We start from the raw sequence: 19,001 nt of genomic DNA, 5'->3' as shown, positions 1-19,001 counted from the left end.
CTAAGAAAAACGATGGTTCACAATTGAAAATATGATAAACTAATTTAACACAAACAAAAAAAAAGATAAATTATCTAGAAGACATATTATGTAACACCTTTGAATGTATTTTTTTTTTTTTAGTTTCAATTTTTACACTGGTTGAAATTTGTACCCAAAGAAAAGAAACAAGATTTGAATTATCTAAAGGAAAAAAAGAATTTTGTTTTCAGATGGAAAAGGAAACATCCATTAATGTATTTTTATTTTGCAATCTTTTTAAATTTAAATTTAGAATGTGGTAACATTATTTTCGTTTCTTTGATTTGTTGAGATTTTTTAGTTGGTGAATTTTTTTTGGGATACATATACAACGCTAAAGGAAAAAAAAGAAAAGAAAATAACAGAACAGAACAAGCAAAGAAAAACAAATATAAACTACTCTCTGGGTAAAAATGTCTCAACTGCTGCATCCATCTTTAAAGGATATAAAAGACCATCAGGAGGCATGTTGAAGTGTGACAAACAATAATATTACTTTTTTTTTTTTTTTTTAAGGAAACAATAATATTACTTTTAGTTGGTGAATTTGATTTGTAGAGTTTTGTACTTTCTATATTGAGATCAATTTTTTTATTTTAATTTGTAATCTTTTTAATGACATTAATTTTTCTATAAGGCATTTTAATTATAACAAATTATTGCATTTAATTAGACTATGTTTTTCCATAAAAATCGGTGAGAAAAAAAAAAAAGAAGAAGAAACTGTTTAATATATAATTTCATTTAATCAATAAACCATTTTTTGTTTATAAAACAAATTTTATCGTTCTGTCCCATATTTCTCTAAAAAGGAAAAAGAAAAACATTTATGTTCCATATCTTATGTAATAATGGTAAAATACACAATATCATTATTAGTATTGTTTTGGTATCAATTTTGGTATCAATCAAAGTATTTTTTAAGGGAAAATTCAAGCTTTATCAGTGCTCTCTGCCTCACACACGTTTTTTGTTTGACATGTAATGTTAAAAACTCAATACAAAATATCAATTCATACTTGCAACACAAATTCTCTTCCATTTTTATTTTTCTCCCATGACCATGGAGAACAATAAGGATCAACAAAGCATAACCTCGTATCTAAAGTTTTTCATTGCTAAACTATATTCCCGTAACTTCTTTGCTTTTAACCTAGCTTTTTGCTGCTGTTGTTTACTTGTTGGTATTACACTCACTTTTTGTGCCAAAACATTTTCATTCAACATTCAATTGCAACAACTCCAAAATCCACCCCTTATCTTCAATGAACCTTCTCATTTTTCTCCTCCTCCAATCTCATCCAACAACTCAACAAAATCACATTATCAAAACAACCAAACAAAATTTTCAATCAATGAAAATAGTTTGGAGGATTACTCGAAGATTCCAATGGTTACACATGATATGAACGATGATGAATTGTTTCGAAGAACTTCGTTGATTTCTATGATTCACGAACCTCCGTTCAATCAAACACCAAAGATTGCCTTTATGTTTTTGACAAAAGGTCCCGTCTTGTTAGCTCCTTTTTGGGAGAAATTCTTCAAAGGAAATGAAGGGATGTATTCAATCTACATTCATCCAAGTCCATCTTTCAATCAAACGGTTTACAATGAAAGATCTGTGTTTCATGGCCGAAGAATCCCAAGCAAGGTACACATTCAAAGATCCTCTTTTTCTTGAGACTTTGTTATTTTTATGTCTCACAAAAAAACATACAATTGTAGCGGTATTTGTCATGTTTCTGATTCTCGATTATATTTTAGTCTCCAATACTTAGTTCATATTGAAACATTTTCCTTTAGTATGACAAACTTATTCATTTTTTAGTGCAAAAGGCTTGTTCACTCTCACATGTATTCCCCAAAATGTGGAATAGTTAATTGACCATCCAATAATAAATTAACACTTATATTCATATATTTTCGTTATTGACTTTCCAAGTTCCATCATACGGAGTACTATTTAGCACTTTTCTATTTATTTATTTTTTTAACATAGACTTGGTTTGGTTGACTTATTATAAGCCTCTGAAACTATTTGAGAGAGTTACGTAAACAACTATTGCATTATCATAATTTGTGTGTATCTTAATTTCACAAGTTTTTTGAGAGGTAATTTCACAATTTCTCTATGATAATTTATGAAAACAATTTATAGCTTACAGAAAAACAATTTGACTTTATATTATCTTTTATTATAGAAATAACTTATAAATAAAAATAATTAAAGTCGGAATATAATTTTGTATTGTTGATGCAGGAGGTAAAGTGGGGTGAGACTAGCATGATAGAGGCAGAGAGGCGTCTACTAGCAAATGCATTGCTTGATTTCTCAAACCAAAGATTTGTACTACTTTCAGAATCATGTATACCATTGTTCAATTTCTCCACAATTTATACTTATCTAATGAACTCAAATGAAACCTTTGTGGAAGCCAATGAGATTAAGAATTCACAATGGAAAAAAGGGTCTCAATGGTTTCAAATTGACCGTTACCTTGGACTTCACATAGTTTCTGACAAGACATATTTTTCTATGTTCAAAAAGTATTGCAACACTCCATGCTATAGTGATGAACATTACCTGCCAACTTTTATTAGCAACGAATTTGGGAAGAGAAATTCTAATAGGACTTTAACTTGGGTTGATTGGTCAAAAGGTGGACCCCATCCTTCAAGTTTTACAGGAAAAGATGTGACTACTGAATTTTTGGAGAGGTTGAGGTTTGGAAGCACTTGTGAGCACAATGGAAGGACATCCATTTGTCATTTGTTTGCAAGGAAGTTCACTCCTCATGCTTTGGATATATTGGTTAGATATGCTCCAAAGTTAATGCAATTCAATTGATTTTACATTTCAGATATATATTTTTGTTTTGTTTTCTTCCATTGATTATGTTCACTTGTGCTACATTTTCCCCCACAGATGAAACGTTCATCGATTTATGTAATACATTTAGTGACACCTAGAATTTGGCCATTGCTTAGAGTTTTTTTCATAGCGAGTATATTATTCTTTCTAGAAATTGTCTAGTTTGTTTCCTCACTACTATATCCCTTCTCAATTTTGATGAATTTAGTTCCTCTGACGTGCTTTTATGTAATCTGAGAAAGAAAGAAAAAAAACTGAGAAGATCTAAATCAATATTTCAACTACTTTTGTGTTTTTTAAAAACAAAGATAGGTGCATATGATATTAATTAGGCTTAATGATGTGATTAGTCCTTGCAATTAGGCGTCGTTTAAAAATTCGTCCCTGTAATTGTTAATCCTGGCAATTTAGCCTTGCAATTGTTAATCATTTAAAATTTCGTCCCTCTCCCCACTTAATCACTGCCACGCCACATGAAATTCCAAATTTACCCCTGGGTTTCTAATTCTTTCTTCAATATTTTGTCCTCTTCTTAAGGGCAAAATTGGAATTTCATGTGTGACAGTGATTGCCACGTCATCAAATTAGTGACGTGGCAGTGATTAAGTTGGTCCAAGGACCAAATTTTAAATGATTAACAATTGCAAGGCTAAATTGCCAGGATTAGCAATTACAGGGACGAATTTTTAAATGATGTCTAATTGCAAGGACTAATCACATCATTAAGCCTATTAATTATTGACCAACAATGAATTAGTTTAAGGGTCTTGTTAACGAGTATTCAGGGGTACTCTTTAAGCATTCTAAAATAAGTAATTATTTTTTTAAAAAGTCAAATGTTTCGATTTCCAATACATTGATTACATGTTTTTTCATAAATACCTACTACTTATGGTCCTTAAAGAGTGCCCCGGAGCACTCGTTAACATTTTCCTTAGTTTAAGTAAGAAAGGTGGGTTGATCGGGTGATGTTTACTTGAGACTTTGAAATGTGCTACTCTTTAGATCATATGTTCGATATTTTCGGTGTCATTTTCAGTGGTTTATTTTGCCTTCTTCAAAAAAATAAAAGTTTAAGTTGTAAGGGACATTAACTTCTTGTGCAAGTGGTTAAGGGTTCGATATATGCATCTTAACATTACATATGAACAAAATTCAGACGTGAGGAGAAAATTCGCCTTACGTGTCTCTCAAGTTCCCTTATCAGGAAACAAAACACCGTTAAACTGTCATGAAAACTTCATACTGATAATACAGTAACCAAAATCAAAATATCAATTGCCGAATTATTCAATGATTGATAATGCTCAATTTTAAGTAGCAGACAAATTTTCCTTAAAAAAAAGTAAAACATATTGTTGCAAATCTTTTGTGATATGGTTAAAAGTTGAACGTATAAGAGATGTTATATAAAAAAAAATGTGAACCATACTTCTAATTTCAGATATTAGGTAAAAGTGTGATGTCCCTATTTTAATAGAGAATTTTTTCGATCATCAAAATTTTGATGACAAATACAATTGATAAAAAGATATAGATAAACACATACTATCACATATGATATATGTATTTTGATGTTAAAAAATACAGTGATCGTACGATTACGTTTGGTTTTTATCTATGTCGTTCATGAGACAATTGGAAACCTTACGCGGGAACACATCCAACAAGATTGAACAATGATCACTTCACACCGGTAAACTAGGCATCGGTCTGTATCATAAAAAATTTGGAGTCCTACTCTAACGTGACCGATGTGGTTTATGTTTGGACCCAAATCTGGTATATATATTCTCAATGTATTTTTGTTACAAATTTAAGAAATTTTTTTGTTGTAGATAAATGAAATGACCATAACTATTAGAAACATATATAAATAGAGAAGTCGAGGTTCAAACCCGATCACATCGTTCGATTTAATAATTACAATATTTTTACCAGTTGAGTTAGGTGAACCACAAATTTTAGACCTATTTGAGACAAATCGATTTTTTTAATGAAAATTATTTAAACACATGATAAAAAAGGAATATCACCATTTTGTCTTAGTGTCTAAATTTTATTTTATTTTCACACAAAATGGTTTACTTGCCTGAAAATTTTCGAATTCAATTTGAAACCTGGTACCTGTCAAAAAAAATTGAAACGTGGTTTTGTTAGTGAAGCCGAAATCAAATAATCACGTTTTTCAAAAATCCCAACTGAAACGACTTCATGCATTTTCAAACGGTAATTAACCGCCAATTGCACCTCTTTCACCCTTATATAATCTCCATCTCATTCTGAAAAATTCTTTTCATTCTCCTTTCACTTTCACAATCCAACGAATTCTGTTAAACTTTCATCAGTGGCGGCGCTTTCATCTTCTTCTAGCGCCGCTACTGCCATCATCACCATTCCATAATTTTGTTTCAACCAACGTAAATTTTAAAAAAAAATTATAAAAAAAAAAAATGAATCCAAGTATGGAAGATGAAGATCTCATGTTTGACTGTTTCGAAAATTCCCTTGACCCAAGTTTCTTCAATATGAGTAACCCAACACTAGCAGATTTATCCATTGATAACAATAACAACAATGTGGGTCCCACTTCATTGTCCCAACAAACTCAGCATATCAATTTATCCATTAATAAAAATAATGGACCCCACCAAAATCTTCAAGGAGTTGGAATAGTTAGTAACTTTAATGATGTTTTTTCCAGTCCACCATCCCAAGAAAATTACTATGGACATGGTGGTAATAGTAATAATGGAAATGATCCATTTAATTCCAATGTATTGCCACAACAGAATCATAGTGGTAATAATGATCCATTTGCTTACAATTTAGAATCACCAGAAAATGATCATCATATTCAACAAGTGCATGGTGGTTGTAATGATCCTTATATGTACAATTTAGTACCACCAGAAAATCACCATGAATATATTCAACAAGGGCAGGGTGGTAATACTGATTCATTTTCGGATGTTATGTTACAACAACATGGAAATGGTAGTACAAATGAAACATTTTCTGTTCCAATGGTTCAAGATCAATATGATCAAAACAGTATTAATTTTTCATTTGGAAGAAATAGCCTTGAAGTGGGTGATAGTTCATCAAGAATATATGAGAATCAACAACAAAGTATACCTGAAATTCAGATTCCCATTTTGTTGAACCAAACCGAACTGCGAGCACTTAATCAATGGCCACCCACAGTAACCCCGTATTTTTGCAGTTGTTGTCAAGTTCTCAGAGAAATCATACACACTGATGGTTAGTTTTTAATTAATCATATATATGGCCAAAATTAATGAATATGAAATTAATGCCCATGTTTCTGATATATATCTTTATTTGAATTATTTATAGGTATGCAATTTGAAAAGCTTGAGATTCATGGAAGGTTGGCGTTGATTACACATGCAATTCACCATCAGATACCTGTTAATGGGGCCCCATCAGTTTATCAAATGATTGAGTATGTTCCAAGTCTTAGTATAGTACTCTGCATTAATTTCTTTAATATATTTTTTTGTGATTTTAAAATTGTCACATTTGAATAATAATAATAACAATTGAAAACTTTTGTAACAGTTTTTGTGGGAAAAGCCTTGGTGAAATAAAGATTTTTTTGGCACAGTACTGTGTGGAACGTCATTTAGCAGGATACATTCTTATGCAAGATCCAATGTCTGAATTTTATGAGACTCTTTGCACTGGATTGGATTGGTTTAGTGATATTAATATGGATGGTCTTATTCAAAATAATTCAGGTTTGTCCTGGAAATCACGACAGAAAGGGAAAAAAAGTACTTTTGTATTTAGTATCTGTATTTGTATTTATTTAATCATCATTTTTATTTCTTTTTATTCATCTGACATTGTGTTAAGGTTGAATGGTTCTTATGTTTACAGATGAAGTGGAGCAAGAGCAAGAGCAAATGGGTGATAATGGAACGCTTAGGAACCTCTCAGAACAAGTAATAATATATACTGCTCGATCTTATGTTTTCTTGAACAATAAATAATGAATATATCGTAGTTGCATGCATGTTATGTAACTTATGTTATTAAAAAAAAAAATTGATATACCCTATTGTATTGAACAGAGGAAAAAATCTGCAAAACTGAAATTGAGTGATTTATGTGATTACTTTCATCTACCTATTGATGAAGCAGCAGATCATGAGAAAGTTAAGTTATGTCCAACAGTTCTCAAGAAAACTTGTCGTAAAGCAGGGTTACCCAGATGGCCTCACAGAAAGGTAAAAGTCTTTCTTGTGTGTTATACTTATTTGGTACTGTAAAATCAAATGAATATTTCTTTTTGCTAATATAACGTATCTTAAAATTAACGACAGGTGAAAAGCCTTTTGAAGCAGATCAAATTACTAGCAAAACAATGGGAAGGACAGGATCCAGAGGCAAGGGCAAGGACTGAAAGGGAAATTAAAAGCCTTCAAACCGAAATGATTAAACATTGTGGTGGACATATACCAACCGCATTTTATAACATCGCCGCCTACTTGCCACTTTAGCCGCAGCAGCGACAGTGTGTCGTGTCCAATTGTTATGGAGAAAGAGGAGTGGCTAACTTGTTGGTTTTTAACTTGTACCTTGTGTCTGGATTGCTTGGTTGTTTTTCTTGTTTGTTATTGTTTTGTTGATTGTTTTAGACATTCTTGATTGGTGGTCGTATATAGTGTAATTGGTGGTGGTGTTAATGTGGATATTGTAAGTTTGTCGTTGTTACAATTTTTTGTAACCTCAGATTGTATATATTTTGGTTTGTTGGGCTGTTAAAAGTTGCTTGGTGCAAAAGTTGTGCAATTATTTTCTTATGTCAGTTTGCTCTAGCGTGCAAAGTGAAATTTAATGTAAGACCAAACCAAAAATAAAACTAGGCATTCCTCCATTTTAGATTATTTGACAATTAAAGTTAGAGTTTAATTGATATACTAAAGTGGTTTTACACAGAATTCTATGATACTTTTTTGAAGAATTCTATGATACTTGTAACAACAATTAATGAATATAATCATTTGTTTCATATAAAAAAACTCGTACTTTTGCATGTATGTACAGAATAACTTCACACAAATATTGCATACAAATTAAATCCTTAAAATTTGATACAAGAATCAAGCAACTTACTCAGACCAATTTAGTCCTAAAAAAAAAAACTAAAATCAGTCCGACATTTTTATTCTAGGGACAAATTAGTCTCTCTGTCATAATGATTGAAGAGCTAATTTATCTCCTGTATTATGTTTTTTTTTTATTTGACAAAAATGTAAGAGATTATGTTTGACAATATTTTGTAATATAAATAAAATAACAGTAAAAGAAATTGCAGCCGGTAATGAGAAATTTGGTGCCGGCCATAGCTTTGGCCTCTTGGTGTTTGTCTTATCAGAACAATGAAGGACGATATTTTATAGGCCACAAGAAAGAACATATGTTAAAAGCATATAGACACATTTAACTTCAAGATGTCACACTAGTATTTTACTAGGATAACTAGCTTGGACCCAATTTTCAGTTTCATATCCTAGGAGGAAATGGCTGCCTCAGATCAAACACTTGTTTGTGTGAAACAAGTGAAGCAAGAGGTAGCTGATGAATGGGATGAGAGCATGCCATTACCAGGAGACATCCTTGAAGGATTCTCTGAACATGATGTCGACGACGCTGATAAATCCTTTGTATCGGTCAAGACCAATTCTGAGTTTAGTTCTCAGCTTGGCAAGATCAACCGACGTGTGGAGTCTATATGGATACAGGTTAGAAGAGGCGATGGTTTGCTGAAACTGCAGACATGTATCGTGCAACAGAAAGTCTCCGTTCTTAGAAGGAAGTATACTATCCAAGCCACAACAGATCATAGGCATATTGCAGATTTAGCAGATCTAACATTAAAGCAGTGTATTGAACTTCAGGGTAGATACTCTCTTTTATCATTATTATTCACAAAGTTTTAACTAGTCTTAATTGTATTTTTATCCTCTACATATTTTTTTTATGATTCTACCTTGAGATTCACAACACTCAAATAGCCTGCACACTAACTACATGTGCTAGACCATGGTTTACAACCCTGTAGATATTAGGATCGTGCAGTTTTCGCTTTTCATGTTTCAATTGTACGAATTAAGTCCTCCGAATTTTTCTCTAGTCACAACTGCCCCTCAATCACTATGTTGCCGTTGTACATCTTTAGCGCTGGTAACCTATGCGTCATTCATAAATTAGACAGCCGGGTGGTGGAGGAATTTGATTGTAATTAGAGAATAGGGAACCTATCCCGAGCAATTAGTGCCGTGACTCGTGAGACAAAAATTATACAATCATATATGCAGATCAAAAGTTCCATTTTGAATTTTATCTATTGTAAGAGTTGAAATTTCTTTAATATACCAGGGACCATATTAAGAGTTTCAAGATACTTTTTTATTCCTGTCCTCAAGAAGAATCCCTTGCTATTTGCAATATAACCAAACCAGCAATTAAAATAGTAAAGACACGTTTCTTTTTTCAATTTTTGCAGTAATGACAAGAAGAGTAATGCACATACAAGCAAGACGATTCCATGAAGATGCGATAAAATATGACTGGAAGATGAAAGTAGGTTCCTATCTGCCTCACCAAAGTTCTTCAGTTGTAAGCTCTATTCTATTCATGCCACTGGTCAGTGAGAACTGCATCAATACCACCACAGCTAGGTGCATGACCTGGTTTAGTGCAGCAATTTCCTCAGGTGTCCCTCTTGTTTTTGTAAATGTCCAAACTGAACTTATTCCAACCACATTGGTATGTTTACTTTTTCTTTAGGTAACTAGGTTTCTTTGTGATATGCATTTTTTTTCTTTTCAATCTAGTAATAGAAAAATCTCAAAGGAATGAACTAATAGAGACAATTTGAACCTTACCACTACACAAACACAGGAAAAGAGTAGTCTCTCTAGCAACCAACAAATCCATTTCACAAACCAAATAATTCATGGTATAAGATTATGGTTTCTACCTGGACTAGAAGAAATTCCAATAGAATTGATCCCTCAACCCGACGAAGCACGCTTCGGAATGGAAATCAAACGAACAGAAGAGGTGCATGATTAAAATCCTTACCAACTTTCTAAACAACTAAATTTTATAAAATGTTACTTACAAAACACACATACATGTTGCAGGGCTTTGTGTGCATCTATTCAGTGATGAAGGACACGTCAGCGGATCGTGGTGGATTAAGAGAGCTCCATGAAGAAGCAACTGCAAACGGGTTCCTTCTCGTGATTTCGCGGTTGGATGACAAGAACACTATACCGACGAGTGTTTGTTCGGACGGTCTTGTACATTGTTGTGATCATGCTGAAATTAAGGATCTTCTCATTTCTGCAATAGACCAATATGAGACGATTCAACTTCATGTCATGGCTTGGCCAAACCAAACTCGTCCTTCTCCGACTCATGCTGTTGGGTTTGCTGGCCTTTTACCGCCAGAAAGATCGTTTTCCAGCCATCAATTTGATTAAAGGGCAAAGACCAAATAGTTATAAAATGTTTTGGTAAACAAGTAGGCCATTATAAGAAATTGCTTGAAATGAAACTAGGAATGAATATCATGTATCTTAATATTAAATATTATAAGAGGGAAGGTCAAATTTATGAACTCTCCCTTAAACAAAGATGTTATTTGAACAACCATTTGTATAATTATTTTTAAGATAACTATAAATTTATAAATAAAGTAGGTATGGACACAAAAACTAAAACAAGAGAGATAGAAAGTAAAAACATATTGTAAGTACTAGAGAGAAAATTATAATAAAAATTGATACACAATGATTGTACAAATATTATTTTTCTTAAACAAAGCATGATCCTTCAAATTACCCATCCCTCTAATTAGAGATGTGAGTGCAACATTATTAGCCCTTGTATTATCAATAGTTATGCAACAAACATTTTTAAGTTGATTTTGGGTGTAAGGGTGTCATGAGTGATGACAAAGGTGATTCGATGGTCCTCGTGAGCTTAGCTCAGTTGGTAAGGATAATGCATAATATATGCAAGGTCCGGGGTTCAAATCCCGACCACAAAAAAAAAAGGTGATTCAATGAAGTGTTGGACTGTTGAGTAAAAACATATTGGACTTTAAGTGTGAAGGTGTGAGAAGAGATATTATTAAAATGTAAGGTGATTTTAATATAGTTCAACCGTTCGTTGTATCTCAAAATTAAAAACCTAAAAATCAAAAGTCATAATAATTTAGTTTGATTTTCTGAGTTTATTAGTTTTTTCCAAACTGCTTACACCCCATTTCGTTCTAAAACAAAAATTATACAAAAATTATTTTTGAAAGGTTTTACACAATAAAAATAGGATCTTGCTAACCAGTGCTCTAAGGGCAATGGTTAAGGAAACCAAAAGTGGTATATTTACATAGAATTAGATCATCGACCCGTGCTAACGTACGGGTCATATGGAAGGTAATATTTGACGGTAATAGGTAACAAAATAGTTTAGATGAATGTCATGATTGTCATATAGTATTTCATAATATTAAGAAGCATAGACGTTGGTACTGTACCATAACATAATTTTCCATGACATCGTCCTTGATACCGTAACGTAACATTATAGGTTAAGTACAGGGACGGAGCTAGGGACTAATGAAAAGGGGCAGCCCCGCCACCCATGAAATATATAGGACCCATATATTACTCATGTGCATATTAACCGTTCGTCACCCATGCTTTCATATCCACTTGGTTCACTTATACTAAATTTTATTTTTTTAATTAAAGGTCCACTCATGCTCTCTTTTTTCTTACTATCCACTCATATTTTTTTATAATAATAAATATAGCATATTGAATTGATCAGTCTATTAAGTTTTATTCCTATTTCCAAGTAGAAGCCAACAACGTTTGGAAAATTAGGGGTGATAGAGATACCCTAAATCATACATTCAAGAACAATTATATTCTAAAGTTCCAATTTCTAAAAATTTCAAGTACCGCCACACCTCAAAGTAGGAGCAAGGAAACAAAATAGGAGGAAACTGTTATAGGATGGACTCCGTTTAGTAAAAACAAAGTAGAAACGATGAGTTGAAAATAGGAGCAACGATTATAGGATGAAACAGTCAGCGTTCGGGTTAACTTTAATAAATAAGAGATTCAACAATGTTTTGATTTTTAAAAAGTCAAATTTTTCGCTTTTCACCATTTCCCAATACAATGTTTCTATTTTTATGATCTTAATCAATGCCCCAAAGACAATCTTTAACATTTTCCATAAAAATATGAGATCAAAAACTGCATATAAATCGAAATCATAAATAAATAAATAAATAATTAATTAAGTAAATGATCCTTATAAATATTCAGAATTTTAATTTTAGTCCCTACAAAATAAAATCACATTTGTCCCTATAAAAATTTTCATCAACATTTTTAGTCTCTATAAAATTTTTCATCAGCATTTTTAGTCCTATAAAATTCTTCCATCAATATTTTTAGTCCTATAAAATATTTAAGGAAAATGTCACAGAGATTAAAAAGTATAATTTTATTTTATAAAGACTAAAAACTTAATTAAGTCATAAATAAATAATACAGCAGAAAAGGGGAAAAACAAGAGAGATTATAAAGGGAAAGAAAATAAAAATAAAAAAAAAAAAAACAAGTATTCCGAAAAAGCCACCGAGATAGCAACGGACACGTGGCTTTGATCCCTAAAATCCATACTAACCTAGTCCTACCTTGTCCCATCCCATTTACCTTACCCTTTTCCTCACGCTGCTTATGCTTTTTGTACTCTGTCTGCTGGTACTAACTAACAACACCTCCAAATGAAAAACCCAAATTTATCTTGATGCTACTACTGTTTTCCTACTCATTCTCCTTTCATTAGGTTTAAGTTTAGTTTCCCCCTTTCATCTTTATCCACCATGACACAACCTTCTTCTTTTTGTTGCAACAACTAATGAATGTTTCACCCATTTACTTGATAACTTTATTCTTCCATTTCTAACCTCTTCTCTATCTGGGTTCCTTTCAAACAAAGGAAAAGACAAAACATACCCAACCTTACCCATTTTCATAGTAAAGTGGACCCTCAGTTTATCATAATCTTAATCGATTGTGATTTATCAACTTTTTTTGTCGTTTAGCAAAAAGGGTTTTCTTCCTTTTTTCTATCTTTCACCATCAAGATGAGTTTAAGAACAACCCAACAAGATGATTCATCTTCAGAAATTCACATACCAGCTGAAATTGATTGGCACATGCTTGATAAATCTAAGTTTTTCTTCCTTGGCGCCGCCTTATTCTCCGGTGTTTCAGCAGCCCTTTATCCAATGGTTGTGTTGAAAACTCGACAACAGGTTTCTTCTTCACACTACTCTTGTATCAACATGTCATGTGCTATTATGCGTTACGAAGGTTTTAGAGGTTTTTATAAAGGTTTTGGTACTTCTTTAATGGGTACTATCCCTGCTAGAGCACTTTATATGACAGCACTTGAAGTTACTAAGAGTAACGTTGGTACTGCTTTTGTTGAATTGGGTTTTTCTGATAATACTGCTACTGCTGTGGCTAGTGCTGCTGCTGGTGTTGCTTCTGCTATGTCCGCGCAATTGGTTTGGACACCAATTGATGTTGTTAGTCAAAGACTTATGGTTCAAGGTAGTTGTAATAGTGGAGGGAAGAGTATTTTGTCTAATCTTAACTCTGAGAATTATAGAAATGGTTTTGATGTGTTTAGGAAAATTCTTTGTGCTGATGGACCAAGAGGGTTTTATAGAGGATTTGGGATTTCAATTTTGACTTATGCACCTTCTAATGCTGTTTGGTGGACTTCTTATAGTATGGTTCATAGGTTTATTTGGAGTAGTTTTGGTTCATGTTTGGGTAATAGGGAACAAAATTTGGATAATGGGTGTGTTGGTTTTAGGCCTAATTCTAAGGCAGTGGTGGGTGTACAAGGTTTGAGTGCTGTTGTGGCAAGTGGGGTTTCTGCAATTGTAACAATGCCTTTTGATACAATTAAGACTAGGTTGCAGGTTTTGGATACAGAGGAGAATGGTAGAAGGAGGCCTTTAACTTTTGTGCAAACAGTTAGGAATTTGGTGAATGAAGGTGGTTTGTTTGCTTGTTACAGAGGATTGGGACCAAGGTGGGTTTCAATGTCTATGTCTGCTACCACTATGATTACTACTTACGAGTTTTTGAAACGCATGTCTACAAAGAGGCAAGATTGATTCAATTTACTTTTATTTTATGATATATGTACATATGATGATGGTTTCAAATTGCGATTGCAAATGCAGTTACATTCCGGTCATAATTTTAGTTGCAGGACACAATTTCAAACTATGCAAAGGACTATAGGAATTAGGATTAAGATCGTTTTTTCTTTCTTTTGGAATGTTCTTTCTAAATTTTAGTATGTTATGTTCTGCTGTTGATATGATGGATGAGCTTGTATATTCTTCAACTCTTTTGCTTTTCTAATATAAAGTTACCATAGGTGTTTCCTATAATTGAAGTTTGTCTTTCATTCGTATTTTAGAAAAATTGGTATTGCTCCTTAGATTACTCATATCTTGAGTGTGAGGGTAAGATGGATAGGACTCTGGCTTTTGCGGTTTTCAAAGGACGTAGTCATGTAGACAATGTGACATGAATCACAACTCACAAGGTCATTATTAAGGCCTTCCAAAATATGACCTTAAGACAAAATCAAATTATCATTATTAATTTATTTTAATTTTTTTGTTGGCTTGTTTTTTAGTTAAATTGCTGATTTTGGTGATTGTATTTTTGTATTAAAATTATAAATTGATGTCGTTTACAATTGGTAAAAATTTGAAAAGTATTGTAAGATCAATTGTTATTGGAGAATTTTTGAAAGTCACTCACAATTTGTTGCGTAGGATACTTTTGGACGATGTGATAGTTTATTTTTTAAAATATTTCTTTGTAGGAAGAGTTATTTTTTAAATATATTTTTATATTCTTTAGTAAAAATGTTGGTTATTTATTTCATTGACTCAAGTAATTATGGGTTTTCTAATTTTGGCTCATGCTTCCTTTATCTTCTAAGTTTGCATAAAAAAGTAGATTGATATACTTCCACAAAATGTAATATTTTTTAACTACATATTAATTAGTTGAAAATGATTTTAATCTTTATAAAATAAATTTTGAACAATGTTTGACACTCTTAATTGATGATATACAACTGTCTAATAAATAAATTTGATATACACTTGTTTTTACAATAATATGAAAATATCTTATTATGGATATTGAAAAAGAAACTTCTTAATTTGGTATAGGCAAATTCAAAACGAATCCTAGATAAATTAATGGTGGCGTTCCTAAAATAATGTGTGCCGTTCCTAAAACCAGGTGCTAGCTGATGAGAGAAAAACCATTTCGATTAACCAAATAATGTGTGCCAATTGGTCTATTTCTTTTCTGTAAAACCATTTCGATTAAACAAAACACACAAGTGATCATTCATTCCTCTCTCAACCGTGTTTTATCCATATATTAAACTTGTAATCAATTGTCCTTAACCACTTATACCAATTAGATGTTAGCACAATGAATTTGTTTTTGTGTGGAACATTGTGCTGCAAAAACAGTGTGCTAATCTCCAATCAGAGATCCCATGCAAAGATACAGTTTATCCAAGGCATGAGATTCGGCAAGTTTAAACAGTCTTTTCCTTAGAAAGGGACATATTGCCGCATGAAATTTAACACCGACAATAAAATACTACTCTCTTGTTGGGGAACATCAACATGCATAGGATAAGATAACAAGATATCCGTTGTCGTTGAGTGGAAAAGTAAAACTCACACAGAAAACGGTTAAATCTTCCAACAGAAAATAAAATAAAAAAATATCACTTAATAATAAATAAAGAATGGTTAGAAAATATAGTAGTGAAATATAGTGTAAAATAGCAGTGAAATATTTAATAGAATGGAACATGAGGCAGCACTTTAGTAATTAACTTATTGCGCAAGGAGATATATGCTTTGGTAAAACCCTCAAACTTATTGACACGAGGTATGTTATTTTAACAACCACTTTTTGCATAATTTATGGGACCAACTAAGAATATAAAAAGAAATGTATGTCTTGACACGAAAACTAAAACAATAGAGAGAGAGAATACAAGAGCATAATGAATGTATACGAGAGATGGTTGTCCCAAAAATTATAAGAAAATTATTGTACAAATATAATTTCTCTATTGACATTATATCGCAAAAACTTGTCTATTTATAGATACTTCAAGTTGTTTCTCGGAGTAGAGTTAATAATCTAACTCTTAACTGACTATTGACATAGATGTTTATAGACTATAATTTAATCTTAGCATTATAGGTACAATTAAAAAAATACTCCCTCCGTCCCTATATATAACTACTCATTTGATTAAAGAATTGTCCCTAAATTTAAACCAATTTTCAAATTACTAGATATATTTATTTATTTTTCCTAAACATACCCCTAATTAATACTACTAACTTATCTTGAAATATGAAAAGTCAAATTTAACACACATACAAACAAAGGATAATTTTGTAATATTAACATACAAAATAGACACATAATTGCACTAACAACTTTTCTTAAGAAACGTGAAGAAAAAAAAACAAAAAAAGGTTAAGGGATTATATATAAAGACGGAGGGAGTACATAACAACTTTAGACTATAGATTCTAGTTTTCTCAAATACATTTATTTTTTGAAAGATAGTTTTCTCGAATACGTCACTGTTCATTTTTACTAGAATATTTTAAAAATATGCATCAATTTCAACACTTCTCCTTAATTCATATTTCGGAAACTCCTCCAAACTTGGTGAAAAAATCTCTTTTTGTATTGATATTCTTAGATATCATAATTGATTTTAATAAGTATTACCGCCACCATGGCAGTAACTTTTTCACGCTTCTTGCTACAATAGTTGCTATTTATCTCTTTGTCTTTAAGACTTCTTCTATGTGGGACAATTCTTGCTTAGTTGCGTCAGTGAACCTCATTGCTAGTCTTGTTGAAGAAAACATATAATTATAACTTTTGCTCCTTAGTTGAATGTGAGTCTCCTTGTTGGTTTTGTTGAAGAATTCTAACGAAGACTCTTTCTTGCTCATTAGTTGCATGTTAAGTCTTTTTGTCATTCTTGTTTAAAGCTTCTAACTGATCTTCTTACTCTAGTACTTGCATTGTTCTTCCTTCACTTGAACTTATGCTAAGCCTCAAAGGTCACAATTCTTCATTTTTATTTATCGCATGCGCATGTTTGCTCTATCTAAACTTAGTCTTAAGAGGCCACATGTTTACGATATTATTTGAATTTGAATTGAAGAGGGTCGGGAAGTTAGGCCACGGAACTCCTCTCTCCATTTTAGTTTTGAGTTTACACTCAAACAGATTTGGGTCATATAACTACCTTTAATCCTTTTGAGTTTGAGTTAAAACCTTCATTTTATAGATTAGTAATGATAGAAGAAGCTATTGGGAAAAATCCAAGTCCCACATCGAATAGACAAGACTCTTGAGAAATTTCAACAGAAGCCATATTGTAGAATAAATAATTTTAAAAAAATAGTTAGCAAGGAAAATAGAATAAGGATATGATACTATTAGAAAATAGAATGAAATGTTTAGCAGAATGTAACATTAGCAAGTGTGAGTCTTATATAATGGGTTGACTATAAGTGTGAGTTATAAGTTCCACGTTGTTTAAAAAATTGATGGTTCAACGAACATGTGTGGTTGCTACGGGTTCAATATAATGATCCTTTGATGCCTTTTGTGACCCAACGACAAAAATTAAAATTAACTTGATGACGTTGGAATTAATAATTCATCAATGTAGGGTTGAGTAACTCAACTTGTTTGAATTAAGAGTTAATGAGTCGGAAGTTCTAAATTAAAATTTGAGTAAATAATTAAATATTAATCTAACAACTAACTACTAACATTTGTCATTAAAAAATATTGATACAAGACATGTTGATTTATCAAATTATATTATTAAGAATATCGTTGAAAAAATAAATCATTGATAGTAACCTCTCGATAGTAATCCTAATCCTAATACACGAAAAGAGAGAATGTGACAACGAGCATATGTTTGGTCAATTAGGTTCTCATTATTCCAAAAACAAACTTTTGTTGAAATTGATATTTGTAATGTATGTTGATCATGTATAAATAATTTATTAATAACATATATATTTAGTTATTAAATAGGTTATTTTTCTTTTCCATAAAAAATGAAACTGAGGCACGTGGAGATGAATCATCCATCATCCATGTAAAAATTATTTGGTCACCGAAATTACAATGGCATATATCCTAAGACATAAGACACGTAGATTCAATCATCACTTTTTCCATTTATATCATATCATATCATATAGATAGAAGAGTTCAATTGCAATTGAGGCAATTTGATTTTGATCATCGTCTAGTAGATTTACTGCTGGACCACATAGATATTTCAGATACAACGGCTAGCAGATACTCAGACGACATACTTGATTACCCTAATGAAATCTGAACAAATAAATGTAACAATGGAGAGAGGAGAAGGGATAAAGATAAGGATCAGAAAGAAGGGTTAAGTATAAGTATCTATCTAAGGATGGAAGAAATTTCAGCTACCTGTTATGTAGATGGGGTGCTTACTTCTTTGAATATGTATTTTCTTTTCTTGTTTGAGTGTCACTGTACATCTCTGATATGTGTTACTACTAAATAAATATAATTTTCTGTTTATATCATATGACATAAGACATGTAGATTCAATCATCACTTTTTCCATTTATATCATATGATATGTGTGAAATGCGACAGCTTCTCCAGCTTAATTGGTTAGAAAAGAAAGATAAATTAGGCTCACAGTTATTTTGCATATTTTGTGAAAAATGTGGTTTTATAAGAATCAAATGGTGTTCAGAATAGTTAATACCTTTTCCCCCTGATGTTGCTACTGCTGCACTTGATTTTGTTGTTGATTTTAATCAAACAGTACCTGCTAAGAAATCCAAGGGGCAGAACCCCATTGCAGTTAGGCA

The 19,001-nt window shown here is 31.9% G+C and overlaps 3 protein-coding genes across 3 annotated transcripts; all 3 read left to right on the top strand.

Moving 5' to 3' along the window:
• The first annotated feature begins 1,084 nt into the window (after window positions 1–1,084).
• Window positions 1,085–3,083, top strand: LOC11433492 (glycosyltransferase BC10). Its single transcript, XM_024777819.2, has 2 exons — window positions 1,085–1,675; window positions 2,285–3,083. The coding sequence occupies exons 1-2, from the start codon at window positions 1,085–1,087 to the stop codon at window positions 2,870–2,872; spliced, it is 1,179 nt and encodes a 392-aa protein (XP_024633587.2). The 3' UTR covers window positions 2,873–3,083.
• Window positions 3,084–8,322: 5,239 nt separating this feature from the next.
• On the top strand, window positions 8,323–10,504 carry LOC11433490 (uncharacterized). Its single transcript, XM_024778537.2, has 4 exons — window positions 8,323–8,827; window positions 9,435–9,697; window positions 9,833–9,994; window positions 10,078–10,504. Exons 1-4 carry the CDS (start codon window positions 8,449–8,451, stop codon window positions 10,417–10,419), a joined length of 1,146 nt encoding a protein of 381 aa, XP_024634305.1. The 5' UTR covers window positions 8,323–8,448; the 3' UTR covers window positions 10,420–10,504.
• Window positions 10,505–12,683: 2,179 nt separating this feature from the next.
• On the top strand, window positions 12,684–14,435 carry LOC11420929 (solute carrier family 25 member 44). The gene has a single exon (XM_003603138.4). The coding sequence runs from the start codon at window positions 13,107–13,109 to the stop codon at window positions 14,151–14,153; it is 1,047 nt and encodes a 348-aa protein (XP_003603186.1). The 5' UTR covers window positions 12,684–13,106; the 3' UTR covers window positions 14,154–14,435.
• The last annotated feature ends 4,566 nt before the right edge of the window (window positions 14,436–19,001 follow it).

Source organism: Medicago truncatula, chromosome 3 (genome assembly GCF_003473485.1).
Source record: "Medicago truncatula cultivar Jemalong A17 chromosome 3, MtrunA17r5.0-ANR, whole genome shotgun sequence".
Classification (NCBI taxonomy): Eukaryota; Viridiplantae; Streptophyta; class Magnoliopsida; order Fabales; family Fabaceae; genus Medicago; species Medicago truncatula.
The sequence above is the reverse complement of the archived record's forward strand: the minus strand, read 5'-3'. Positions and strand labels throughout refer to the sequence as shown.